Source organism: Dreissena polymorpha, chromosome 5 (genome assembly GCF_020536995.1).
Source record: "Dreissena polymorpha isolate Duluth1 chromosome 5, UMN_Dpol_1.0, whole genome shotgun sequence".
Taxonomy (NCBI): domain Eukaryota; kingdom Metazoa; phylum Mollusca; class Bivalvia; order Myida; family Dreissenidae; genus Dreissena; species Dreissena polymorpha.
This window is the reverse complement of record NC_068359.1, coordinates 62,924,829-62,939,432: the sequence shown is the minus strand read 5'-3', so window position 1 is coordinate 62,939,432 and position 14,604 is coordinate 62,924,829. Positions and strand designations below refer to the sequence as shown.

At 35.8% G+C, this 14,604-nt stretch overlaps 2 protein-coding genes across 2 annotated transcripts in view; both read left to right on the top strand.

Moving 5' to 3' along the window:
- The first annotated feature begins 2,050 nt into the window (after positions 1 to 2,050).
- LOC127881899 (26S proteasome regulatory subunit 7) overlaps positions 2,051 to 14,604 on the top strand; it is a 40,362-nt gene continuing 27,808 nt past the window's right edge. Inside the window, exons 1-3 of the mRNA XM_052430102.1 lie at positions 2,051 to 2,232; positions 3,860 to 3,897; positions 12,250 to 12,331. Coding sequence (XP_052286062.1) covers positions 2,163 to 2,232; positions 3,860 to 3,897; positions 12,250 to 12,331 — 190 coding nt within the window. The 5' untranslated portion in view covers positions 2,051 to 2,162. The remainder of the gene's footprint in view (positions 2,233 to 3,859; positions 3,898 to 12,249; positions 12,332 to 14,604) is intronic.
- On the top strand, positions 4,246 to 11,806 carry LOC127881900 (uncharacterized). Its single transcript, XM_052430103.1, has 3 exons — positions 4,246 to 5,338; positions 11,092 to 11,269; positions 11,599 to 11,806. Exons 1-3 carry the CDS (start codon positions 5,216 to 5,218, stop codon positions 11,718 to 11,720), a joined length of 423 nt encoding a protein of 140 aa, XP_052286063.1. The 5' UTR covers positions 4,246 to 5,215; the 3' UTR covers positions 11,721 to 11,806.

Genomic DNA, 14,604 nt, shown 5'->3' with positions numbered 1-14,604 from the left:
ACAAAGGTTAACACCAAGTTTTGCAAGCCAGATTTGCTTATGACCTTAAACATGATAACTGCTGCATCCGCACCGAGAAGGAGTTTGCCATTTATGTCAAAGGTTTTAGTTCTTCAACTTCATTTATTCACAAATTGACACATAATGTGAATATTGTGTTAAATGGAATATTTTTAACGGTGCGTACATAGAAAACAATGTCCCGGATGAGAATGTTTATGAATGATTAAAATAGTCCACTATTTGCTGCGTCTTACTTTCTTCCTCCTTCAGTATTTGGGAGACTTCCTACATCTTGTCATATTTAAATGAAGCTACAGTGACTGATTCACTAAAATTGCAATTTGTTATCTAGGACATTACCACGTGAACGCGTGTAATTCGAGGATTATGAGGCTCTTTGGTGCACCAGGCTGCAAAAGGAAAAAAAATGCAGAACACTTTGATCTGAACAATATTGGAAAAAAATCGCTTCCAAAAGCAATAAATACAATAAAAGCAATAAAAACACCCAACTAAACTGTATGAGTTCACTGCAAGGCGCAGCACCCTCTACCTAACTTCCCTCCAGGGTCCCTTCCTGTTTGCTCGGAACCCACCATACCATTTCTGATACTATCACATACGTTTACAGCAAGTGTAATATAAAGTTCTAATAAAGGAACAAAATTTCCCCACTGAAAATAGTTTTATTAACAGTGTTTTTAAATGAAAATACAGGTAATATGAAATGTATACATAACACATGCGTTTAAGAGCCCTTTTTGACTAAAGAACACCCTGTCAATGTGTCCCAATGACAATCTCATTGCATTGAGATGAAGTTTACACCCAGTCAATATGTATAAAGTAATATTACTACTCAAAATCAACAGAAAACACTTGTTCGTAAAATAAACTTAACCAATTAAAAATTAGTGTTCCTTGTGCCATTACCGAAATTTCAACGCCAAATGTGGTCTGGTAAAAAATATGTTTGTAGATACAAAATGCTCGTTTTTATTATTGTTGTGCATAATTAATTTCATTTTAATTTCCCGCAACGATATCTATTCATAACACACATGAACACTTACATGGTGTTTGTGTGTCGTATGAATAGATATATTCGCGGGAAATTAAAATGGAATTAACTGTGTCACAAATAAATAAAAACGAGCATTTTGTATCTACAAAAAATCTATATTATCATACCACATCTAGTTAATTGCTGTAAGGAACACTGATTGTGTAGGTGTTAAATTCATTTTACGAAATACTTTACTAAATTTTCATTGATTTTGAGCGTTATAGAGACTTTAATTATTGTCTTACAAGATAGCTTCTGTCCGTAAATTTATTAGCGCTAATAATCATTTTACTTTTAATGAACTGTTTTTGGTGAGAATCGATGTGATTGAAGTTATCGACGTGTGTTTTCAATCGCGAAATATATGATAAACTTTTTCCGTATTGTCCACAAGATATAAATCGTGCATTGATTTTTTTTTAAAACACACGTGTATCTTTTTGTAACATTTTTAAGTGATGTAAGAAATTTTTATCAACGTTGTCACCAAGCTGCATCTAATAAATTTTAATAAGTATTAATGTCCAATTTTATAAAAAAAAATAGATTTTATCTATGAAAGTGCATGTTTGTGTGATTCATACTGTTTAAATGCATACTGTTTAAACGAATATTTGATTACACAATTAAAATGAGTTACAAATCTGAGAATATGAATAACTTGATTGAACTAATCATGAACACAAGCGTTTCATAACCCGCTTTTTTTAGTTTTAACCAGGTATGTGTATTAACTAATACACATACCTGTTATTACAGATGTATAGTATCACAGCATACTAAACAATGTTGTATTTCGTGTATTAAAATAATCTACATGGCGTAAAGACATATGGTCCGTATGGTACGCAAATTCGGGCCGCAAACCTGGACCGTATGGGGCGCAAATCTGTGCCGTATGGTCTGGGCCGTAAGGTCCATTGGCCGTATTTTCCGTATACCTAAATCGTTGCTGATTCAGAGTTGTGTTTACTATAATTTAACCTTGAATCGATTAAGTCGATACAAAAGTTAGGTGTAGAAATCGCAAAACACGAAAAAGATTTTTATGATTTTGCTGTCTTATATATTATTTTGAACAATAAACTAAAAGATGCCAGATCATTTAGGTTCAGACCAAAGAAAAGTAAAAGACGACAAAAAAGACGAGAAGCCGATACAAGGTAAAATTGTTGATATACACGGTTATGAAAAATAAAAACACACTTTTCTGCTTTATCACATTCCATGTTATAAAAGTGGGTGGGGTACTGTCATTATTTTGTTATTTGATTTTCCATAGATATTTATTTCTTTATAAAGTAACCGTGAAAAGCACTTTACCATTAGAAGCAAAGTTTCCCAATTGCTGTCTATAAAATTCCCAAATGGAAGGGAAGTTGCATCAATTTTGTCGCAAAAGCGCACTATCGACAATTGAACAAAAAGCCCTGCAACATCCCTATTGAAATTTCGGTCCATGATCAAAGTCAGTATTCCATTGAATGGGATTATCATTTCCAATGGATAACTCGTAAGTCATTTGACTGATTTGCCTTTTTTTCACTGATACATCGGCCTTGCAAAATGTCCATGGTTACTCAGCAACGACTCCACCATGGCGCCTGATACCTTACCAGATGTATTGGCCTTGGTCATTTTATGACTTAAGGGTTTTTCACATGCAACAGAAATACAATAGCTAAATCTGTTTGCCTGTATCAAGGCCCTGTTTGGGAGGACCATCTGTCTCTGACCGCGGAGCTCTTGTTAAATCTATATTATATAGTTCCATGAGTTTATTGAAAAATTTGGAAAGGTCAGGACAGTGCTCCAGATAACATGCGTAAAGGCGTAAAAACGCATTAAATTTCTTAAATAATGATTTAGATTTAGAATCCTTGCGTAAAGTTACGCATTGCAAAAATAAAACACGAATTCAAAATTTTCGAACGTGCGTAAAACTTCCAGTAGCAAATTATATACGATAAATATTTCATCCCGGTTCTGTCTCTTCTAGGCGCTCAATTAAAACTACCACTTTAAGTCAACGTCACTCAAGCGTTTGCTGTGAGGAAGAGCCACACCTAAAAACGGTCGAAAGGCCAAACGGTCTCGATTCTGTTCTCCCAGTATTGCAGGCGTGTCATTACTGTTTATTGTACCTTTGTAATTACACTTATCGTAATTTTTATACACAAGTAATATACAGTATACCTATTCAAAATGTAATTAAAATTAAATGTTAAATATAGTTTTTGATATGACTTTAACGGCGACCAAAAGGCCATTATGACCTAAGCCGAAGTGTCAGTGACTGTTTTACATAAAAAATCAAAATGGCCGACTGAAGTGGTGTATCGAAGCGTGGAAGTCAAAACAAAACCATTTCAGTGTCAAAAGTCCACGCTGCATGTTCTTTCAATTAGCAAGAAACGGAGAAGGAAAGCCAGGTTTTTTCAAGACTATAAATCAAAATGTTGAATTGTTGATGTGTCAAAAATAATGAATAAAAAAAAAATTTGGTAATACATCGTTAAGAAATAATTTTATTAATAGGGGGTAAAATAAGAATTAATTTCTAAAATAGGGAGTAAATAAGAATTTGACCAAATTTTTATCTGGAGCTCTGGGTCAGGAACCTTTTTTGGGGAAATTTTGGTACGAATTTTTGGAAAAATGTTCATTTTTGTCTTTGTCTAGGGAACAGGTATTTCCGGGCAAAACATATCACTGTTGAATAATGTATAGAATAATAAATTGTTAGATTTCTTTTTAATTGTTACTTGTAACAACAATTTTGTATTTCAGCTCTTGATGAAGGTGACATAGCCCTTTTAAAGACCTATGTGAGTACAGAATTAATCATTTTGCCCATACTGAATTTAATCATTAAATACTGTTTTACTTTAAAACAGATAACGGTTTTCTTGCGTCATATAGGTTAAATTGGATTCACCTTATACATATGTCCATCTGTATGTTGGTAGACTTAAACTTTTGACCCATGAAGTACTCACACTTTTTTTTACAACTTTTTATATTTCATGCATTCATAATAAATTCTTATGTAATGAATTTTAGAATAAGAACACAAATTCTTTGCCTTTAAAATTGCCAAATGCTGCCTTTTCAAACTTGTAATTTGTGTTCTGTTGTTTAGCGACAGGCCTTTTCCGCTCCATTTTGGGAAAACGCCACACTGGAATTTTGGGAATTTCGTGTCGTGAAAAACCCCATTTTGGGAAACAATTAATTGCAAAACTGGCTCAATTGGGAAAAATAATCGCATGTAATAAGTGTTTCTTATATTTCAAAGAAGCCATTAACTGGTAAATAACGACTATTTTGATAACATATTATTAAAATTTTACAAAATATTATGAAGATGTGTGATAAATGCAGGTTTTTATGTTACCTATGTTCTGGGGGCATATTAAAATCGCACCGTCCGTCAGTCCGTTAGTTAGTTAGTCCATCCGGATTAGTTTCCGGTCATTAAGTTAAGCAATTGTCATCAGATCTTCACCAAACTTAATCAAAATGTGTAAGGCAATAACATATAGGTCAAGTTTGATAATCGGCCAAATTGACCCACACACTCCTGAGTTACGGCCCTTGATTCATCGTAAAATTGGGTTTTTCCTCGTTTCCGCTCAATAACTTGAGCAATTGTCATCAGATCATCAATTGGGGAAAAAAACAACCAGATTTGCATTGGGAATGGGGCCGAATTTCGAACCCGTGGCATAGGGAGAAAAAGGCCTGAGCGAGGAATAAAATGTTGACATGCAACATTTGAGGCTTTGGGTCACCTCTGTGACAACCTGTATTGATTCAGGCTGACCTTAATAAATTGTTTGTTTGGAGTTACCCGACCGACTCACTGAAATGCCCGCGACTCGATTTTTTTTTAGCCTTCCAGGAGTCTTTTTTTTTTCATTCACGAAAACCGGCCATCAATTGTATTTTCGGTTCCCTCGTTTTTTCTTTCCGCTTATTTATCTTTGATCCTAAAACGCTTGATTTAGGTGCGCTTCGGATTTTATCGTCAATTTCCACACGATTGCTGAAACATGGCGTCGTTGAAGTCATTGTCGGAAGACGACAAAATATCTTTCTGCGTATCTGTCAATTTGCAATTTTCCCTCCTTCCTCCCTGATCCTATGCTGAAGCCAGACAAGGAACACCACAAACCACTTGTTGATGTTCTCGGCTGTGAGACAACCGAAGCTGACATGCCATCTGGAAACATCATGACTGTAGCTAAAACTTTGAAAAAGCTCCAGGTTTGCTTTTATCACAAACTTAAAAAAGTTACCCAGAAAAATTTTAGACGTTTCAGAGATCACAAATCGAGATATTTAATTGTTTGCACAAATTTCATACAAGAAATGTATACACTGTAACTCCAATATAACGCGGATGACGGGGTCCAAGCCACGCAACCGCGTTATAAACGGACAGCGTTATAAGTTTTGAGCTAATTTATTGCAGGGGGATACAAAAACAGGTAAAGTATAGCCTATAATATAGGTCCTGTGTATTGCCATGCTCTGTTGTCATCCGAAAATACTTGCATATAAACCGAATCGAACGATAACGTAATACATACCGCTTTTCTAATGTGCACATGCATCCGATAATCCAATATAATTACAGCATCAATTACGAAAAAAATAATCTTTAACATTTATGACGAGAAATATGAGATTCATAAGCACATCCATATGCCGACGCCAATTTTCAGAAAAAGAGTACAGTGCATTATGGGACAGAGCTTTAATTGGGCGAGCGACTTTAAATTTAGATTGAATGCAATACGACACATGTACAAAGAAATGTTTTATTGCGTCATACGCGTCATGTAAAAATCGTGCTTTCAGTGGACTTTCTGATAAATGGCAAAAATTAAAGTGAATCTCTGTTAAGTATACTGCGTTAGCACGTAAATAAATCGTTAGGATTATTTAATTTATTATTCGTACACGTACAGAAACAACAGAAACATTAAACATAAACAAAGATCTTTTTATTTATCAAGCATGTATAGCATATAATAAACGATAACACTGTCAAAGTTTATACAATACACGATACATACAAAACATTAACAGGTAATTCATCTATTCGCTATGAAATGTGAAATATTCCGTCATCTTTCTTTGCTTGCACGAGTCTCTGGCTGCGCAGTATACTAGTTGTGCGCAGTAAATTTCACAGCCGCTCCTTTCATATGGACAAACTGCAATCAAATCAAAGTAAAAATGTTTTAATCGTTTTGAATAACTTTAATTTGATAATTATTCCACTTGCACTTACCTTATTGAAAATAGCGCACTGAGCCGCTCTGATAGAGAATACATGTAATAAACACTGACTCGCAAGTTTTCACACCTTTATTGACCTTTATTGACATTACACAAGAGATTAATAGTAGTTAATGCGAACTATTTTGTGTGGACTTATTACGCTCAATGCGTAATAATTTCGTCTTGTTCCGGAAGTGCAAAACACACGGCGGGGCCCAGGCACATGTTAGTCTAGAAATGAGTGTTTCTGAAGAAATAAATGAATGTTTGGATCGGACTCGTGATTATTCTGCGCACAAAGATCCCCTCCATGAGGCTATACAGCGCATAGAGGACAGGTTATCCAAAATTGAATTTAATCAAGGTTCTTTCCGTGGTCGCTCTGCGACAACAAAAACGTCCAGTAGATTTCCGCCACCGGAAGTCAGTTTTTTGCCATACCAGGCCAATATTGAACAATCTTCTGATCTGCCACACTTGGCCAATCCATTTACCCTCGGTCCTGACTCATCGGCAGCCACCGCCGAAGGTCCTATTCCTAAAAATATTCAGGAACAATTTGACTGTGTGAAACAGACGGTAGACAAGGTATTGTTACCTCCTCATCTGAAGCTTCATGAGTCTAGAACTGGCATTCGTAGAGAGAACCAAAAAACACTTAATGTTATATCAAAATGTGGTCGATATGTTGAAACATGTTTTAAACTCTTAAGTCAAATTAAGGAGAATGAACCTAGTGATTTAGGGCCAGTGTATATCACCCTTACAGCACAGCTTAACTATTTGCAAAAAGAGTACGGTTCACTTGTAGTCAATAGCAACTTCGATGAGCCTACAGCAAACATTTTTCGATGTTTACAAGGAAACGCATCTGGTTTCGATCGGGAAACACTTAACAACATACGTGTAGCCGCTGAATTATCTAGTATTCGTCGGTTTGATGCACCGCCAAGAGGACGTTGGCGTGGACGGTCTTTTTCTGGTAACCCTTCGTATGGTAGTGGAAGAGGTAACCATTACGGCAGGGGCCGTCGCGATGTTTTTGATCAGTTGCAAGGAGCGCGTTTTAAAACACCCGGCAACCGACAGTCTGATGTTGAGATAGAATAAGTTATTAAAATAATGCGAAATACTTTAGCATCAAATCTTGATGCATGGCGCCAGATAGGTGCTTCTGAAACTGTTCTGAGTTATATTGCCAATGGTATTAAGTTTCCTATAGTTGGTGACATTCCAAGTTTTTGTTGTGAAAACAGGCAGTTTTCTACTTTACAATCGCAGTTTTTGTTAAAAGAAATTAATGACTTGTTGTTATTAGGTCATGTTGTACCATGTGAGGCTAAGCCAATGTGTATTTCGCCTATAAATTGTATTTCAAAGAAAAATGGAAAATATAGACTTATTACTGATTTAAGATTGTTGAATAATAAATGTCAACCACCCAAGTTTAAGAATGAAGATATAAGTACTGTAATTTCATTTATTCAACCTAAAGACTATATTGTAACTGCTGATCTAAAAAATGGGTTTTTTCATGTACCAGTACACCCGGACCATCAAGAGCTGTTAGGATTTCAGTTCCGTGGTAATTATTACAAATGGACTGTGTTGCCGTTCGGACACTCATGTAGTCCATATTTCTTTACTAAAATTCTACGACCAGTCATAACATATCTTCGTTCTCAGGGATTACGAGTTGTAGTGTATGTAGACGATTTTATTTTATTAGCCGAAGAGAAATGTATAAATAGTCATAGACAGCTTTTAATTAAAACTTTACAAGAGTTAGGTTGGGTGGTGAATTTTGAAAAGTCTTCTTTAGTGGAGTCATATGTTAAACCTTACTTGGGATATATTATTGACACTTCGGGTGAACAGTGTGTAATTCGTATCACATCCGAACGTATTCGCAAATTGAAACGCGATATTAAAAAAGTGTTATTTAAAGGGGAAATCCAAGCTCGTGGATTAGCAAGAATCGCAGGGCAATGTGTGTCCATGTCAAAGTGTATATTTCCTGCAAAGTTACTTCTTAGAAACTTATATAGATTACTTGCTACCCGAAAGTCTTGGAGTGACATTTTGTTCTTAGACAAATATACATATACTGATTTACAGTGGTGGTTAGACTCTGTTTCACAGTGGAACGCCTTTTTTGTAGTTAACAAACAAATAGATACACAATTAATCACAGACGCGTCTAAGTCAGGCTGGGGAGCATGGCTCACAGACAGTCACAAACAAGCTCAGGGATTTTGGACCCTTCGTATTCAGCAACAAAGTTCCAATTACCGCGAACTATTAGCTGTACTAATGGGCATACAATCTTTCAAAGCGGATTTATGCAATCGCAGCATACAAGTTCTCTCAGACAACGTGACTACAGTTGCAATGATAAATGGTATGGGTGGTTCCATAGCATCCCTAGACGCAATAGCGCGTTCGATTCACATAGTGGCCATGAAGGCAAACATAAAACTTCAGGCGAAATACCTTTCGGGAACGCAAAACTGGAGGGCGGATTTACTCTCCCGAATAGAATCCTCGTACGAGTGGATGCTTCATCCACAGTTGTTCAAAATGCTCGACCGCAAATGGGGTCCACACGATGTGGACAGATTCGCATCGATAACATCGACCCAGCTAAAGACATACAATTCTCTATTTTACGACCCGTTCACATCCGGGGTGGACGCTCTTGCGCAAACAAATTGGAAACAAATGAACAATTATGTGAATGCTCCGTTTGCGCTTCTTCCGCGAGTGTTAAATGTGATAAATCTTCAAAATGCAACAGCTACAGTGATAGCACCTCTTTGGCCGGGGCAGCCATGGTTCAGACAGTTAACGCAAATGGCAATAGACCTGCCAGTGGAACTTCCAATGTCAAAAAGAACAGTGATGGCCATCGGGGCCAGGGAACCTTTGAAAAATCACAGATGGAAGATTTTCGCTTGGAGAGTATGTGGGCGAACAGATTACGTTGTTTAGGCTGGTCCCCGCGAGCGGCAAAACAAACTGTACATTCTTTGGCTGAATCAACATTATCTACTTACAATGTGTATATTAAAAAATATTTAGTATTCTGCAAATTACATAACTATGTGGCAACTGATACTTCTACAACAGCACATTTGGCAGATTATTTGTGTTCTATCGCTGATAAGTCTGAACGTCCAGAATCATCATTGAAGATTTCGCTAGCAGCTTTAAGCTCGTTCTTCCAGGCATTGGGCCTGAAATCGCCTACAGATAGTAGTGATATTCATAGACTCGTTACATCACTGGTAAAAACAGCTACTAAGAGACCAATGGTTCGTCAAAAACCGATGCCAATAGAGGCTTTCGTACAGTTGTTTAATAAAATGGAATCTAACGACAAACTAACTTTAAAAATGCTACGTATGAAAGCTATAACTCTTCTTGCAATTGTGTGCATGACACGGCCATCCGATTTGGCCCCAAAAGGGAAAAGCTTCGATCCGCAGACAAATTTACTAAACCCGACATTTATGTCAGTTGATGATGTGTATTTTGAAAATGATGGCTCAATGACTTTACATTTTTGGGCAATTAAAAATGACACAAACAGACAGGGATTTGAAATTAACATTCCACCTTGTGATGATTCATCATGTGATCCCATAAGTTGTCTTAAGATGTATATTGAAAGAACGGAGCAGTTTCGTCAGGGTGATTATAGACCCTTATTTATCGCTTTGAATGCACCGTACAAACATATTAGTGCTGATACCGTTGCAAATATCTTACAAGACAGTATTACTGCTGCAGGCTTAAGTGATCAAGGATTTAGTGCTAAATCGTTTAGACCAACAGGTGCCACGCAAGCAGTTTCAATCGGGACATTACCTGAAACAGTAATGAAAATAGGACGATGGAAAACAAAAGAAGTTTTCCTCAACCACTATGTATATGGTCAAGTAAATAAGGAATATACAGATAAACTGTTACATGAATGTTAGTGTGAAATATATATACAGATACAGATACAGATAAACTGTTACATGAATGTTAGTGTGAAACTTAATTTGAATTATTTGTACTATTCTCTAAAATGCAGCATATTTTACACAAAATAAAGGTGAGCAAGTTAACGTAGATTTAAGTAAATAGTAGTTAATGTGAACTATTTTGTGTGGACTTATTACGCTCAATGCGTAATAATTTCGTCTTGTTCCGGAAGATTCATGGAAAATTATGGAAAAATAACCGGAGATAAGGACATAAAGACCTGGGCCTTCCGTCGAGTATCCGAAATAGAGACAAGCAGCATATTTTACACAAAATAAAGGTGAGCAAGTTAACGTAGATTTAAGTAAACACCAGTTAGCTTTCTCGTGTCGTTTAACTTCTAATCGATTAAAATCGATTAAAATCGGTTAAACGGACGGATAAAGCAAGCAGGCTGTGATCGCCGCCATCTTTGAATTTTCTGAAAATACATGAAGATGCATAACATTGGTTTGAATCAGAAATGGAAGGTTGGAGAAAAAACGGGATCCAAGGACCCCCCGCGTTATATTGGACACAGCGTTATAACGGACCGCACTATATTGGAGTTACAGTGTACTGTCAGAAATTGATGAAAATAAAAGATTTTAACTTTCATATTTATTTCTAATATTATTACTACATTAAATAACGCTGTGAATCGATTTAAAACTTCTTCATACTAAATGACTGCCTTAAATATAACACTTTGTTTCCAGGTTTGTCCCAATACAGTGCTTGTGGTGCAGAATGTATGCAGCACTGTCTCATGCTTCAAGTGTGACAAGCCGCGGTGTATCTATAGCAAAAAGGCCCTCATGACAAGGGAGGAAAGGTGCCTGAAACGCCTGCTTGAGAAATACACATACAGCTGTGGTCCAGTCATAACACCTGATGGTATAACAGTTACACATGTATATTGAAAATTTTGAATATTGAATATTTAACCTTTTCTATCCAGTAATATTAATACAAAGTAATGTCTGGCTGAAAATTGTAATGCAGGGTTTATGTGCAAACACTGAGTGTCAAGCATAGTTGTATTTCACCAGCTCTGCTGAAATTCTACCTACATATGTTTACATTTTCTATATATTATAACTTAATGCATACAAGACAACAGTGTGAAATTCTAATATTTGTACTTTCAAAGTATTATTAAGAAAAACATACAAGACAACAAAACAATACAATTTTTTAACTTTTATTGAACAATTTATTTGTAGGTGATTCACTGCAAGGGAAGGTATTTGTGCGCCTTCAACTGGGCTGTAGGTCCCCATTGAGAAGACGTACTACTCTTCACACTTGGCCATCAATAAAGACTTGTGTTTTCATTGTGGCATAAGTGAAAACACAGCACGTGATGAGGAGGCCGTTGCAGCTTACCGTGTGGTGTTCCCAATTTGCAACCCATGCAAGGCTCTGGGAAAAGAGACAGTTAAAAGACTCCCAAAGAAAAAGTGACAAGATGTACATGTAAATCTGACAGTGTTAAACATGAAAAATAAATTTTCATAGAAGTCGGTTTGCCTTTAAATTATGTACAACATGTCCTTAAATACACCAAATACCCTATAGGGTTTATCATATTTGTATCATTTAATACCATATAGCAAAAAAAAACAAAAAAAAAACAAAACCTACCTACCTACCCACCTTCAGAAATCTGGATTGGGTAACTCCAAACAAACAATTTTTTAAGGTCAGCCTCATTTTTCATTCTTATTGATTTTGGATTTTTTTTATGTTTCTAAATTTGGGTGAATCTTGCAGTTATGCTGCAGTTATTTTATGCTTTTGGAACATTTGGGAAATTGTCCTAACGCTCTACATACACTAAAACTCACAGTTAAGTGTCAGTTGATAATTTGCAGGGTGTTGGTCAGTACAGTCGGTCCATCAAACAAGTGGAGGAAGATATCCAGGACTGTCTCAAGAAAGTCAATGAGCTCTCAGGTAGGTATTATGCTATAATGGGGGCATTAGAGCTGCAACGATTCCCTACACCAACAGCTCGCAATTCGATTTAGATTTTATACACTCAGATACCGATTTTTTCGATTCGATTCATCTTCAAACCTAGTTTTATCATATATTCACTCTTCTGCCTCAAAATAAACATTTCTGTTCAAAAGTGTCGCATACCTAGATATCTTGGGCATGTGTCAAATTGTGTGTTTGTTTGATATAGTTTGGTTGGTTCAACAGTGTTTTAAAAACTGTTGAAAGTGTGTTAAATTAACATTTGTAAGGAATATTTTGCATGAAACTGCCAATTGTCTTTCAAACGATGTCAATATAAAACACATAAAAAAGAATAGCAAATTAGGACTCAAATTTTAATATAAAAAATCTTCTGACAAGAAGATTGTGTTGAATACACAATAATATAAAATTAAATAAATAATCATAAGAACATCTGGAATCAGTGGAGTGATAGTACTATCACTATTATACCTATATACAAAACCTCTACAAGCATGTCTCCCATTTAGCCGTGACAGCATCACCTGTTACCTGTAGGACAAAGCACATTCTCTAATAAAGTTAAAAAATTCCCAACAGAAACAGAACTACTTTTCTGGCTGGCGACTTGAGTAGTTGCACTTGTGCTACCTCTTAGTCTTGCTAAATCAATGTTATGTTTGCATCCGTGAAGCACAGTTTACACTTTGCTTTGTTAGGAAGGCTACCATCCCGAAACTCAAAATACTGCCACCCTTTAGATTTTAGCTTCTTGGGCGCATCTGATAATTTCAATTTGTCGGCCACAACTTGTTCAGCCATTTTGACGCTTTTTCCGAAAGTAGACCATAATGCGTTTTTTTATTGGATTACTATAGTAATAAGCAGTCAATCGCGCGCGTCGTAATTACAGGTAAAGATAAAACCCACACCTTCCCGTATCAAATAGTCAGAATACAGCGGGCTTTATGTATCTATGTATTTATATGTCTATATGTTATAGAATCAAATCGAATTTGGTAGGTTTGGTATCGTAATCGAATCAACGCATTTCGAACCGATTTTCAATGCATCAGATCGAATCGTAGCAGCTCTAGGAGGCATGGACAGATGTTGATAGATTTTTGCAGTCTGATACTTCACATTAAAAGGCAATACTGTTTTGTTGTTGATTTAAAACGGTTGTTATTTTAGAATAATTAGTATACTGACATCCCCATTGCATGCCTCTCTGTCTTTCTATCTAAAACTCGTAAAATAAAGAGTTGCATGTGATTATGATGTTGATAAAAAGTTAAGCATATTGAGAGTTTAGCATCAACATATTGTTTTAACTAGAGATGCAAGAGGTTTACATACTGAAACGGCCAGTTAACCAGGTACATTTTTGGGAAAAGGGTAATCTTAAAAAATGATTTAAGTATGCTTTTTTCTTTGAATTTTTTTTTTTCATAATACAATTCGTACCATTTTACGTTTTGTGCGCAACTCAGACAATTTGTGCTGGCGACTAGTAAGAACAACATGCCACACCATCGACGGTTGTAAATAACGTGTCAACAAAAAGAATGTTATAAAGCAATAAATCAGAACCTTTGTGGTAACAAACAGGGGTTTGTTTTGATAATTTGCACTGTTGTTTTGTTTAACTCGCGAAAAAATTACTAGCGAACTGCGAGGAATGGGGGCTATTAGCAAAGACGCAATTGACACGTTCATCGAACTGGCGATAAAATTCAATTGAGGCATTGGATGGCTTATTTTGATGTTTTGTAAACCAATATCAAACGCTGATTGCCCGCGAAAAATAAAGTATTTATAAGTAACAGTTTTATAAAGAATTGCATTCTTAGTTAAAATCTTGTTGTGTTCACGTCTTATTTGTTCTATCATAAATTAAAGTCATTGTTGGTTATAAACGTCATCCACGAGTCCACCACTACCGTCTGAGGCAAGTTTTATTTAAGCAAGCAACTAATTAAATTATTTTAATAAGTAACATTAAAAATAAAAGTAAAACAGAATGAACCAAAAAACACACCATTTGTGAGCAAAACGACGCAAACGTAATGTAAAAGACACAACCAAAAAAAAGCTTATGACCCATTAAAATGAACATTGTGTAGTTCTAAAAAAATTTACTCATATTCTTTTACGCAGAAAAAATAAAAACAATATATAGCAAAACTTTACAAAATTATTAAAATAAATGTTACAATACATTTTATAAAAAATCAGACATGTTATCAACGCAAGCGATCTCA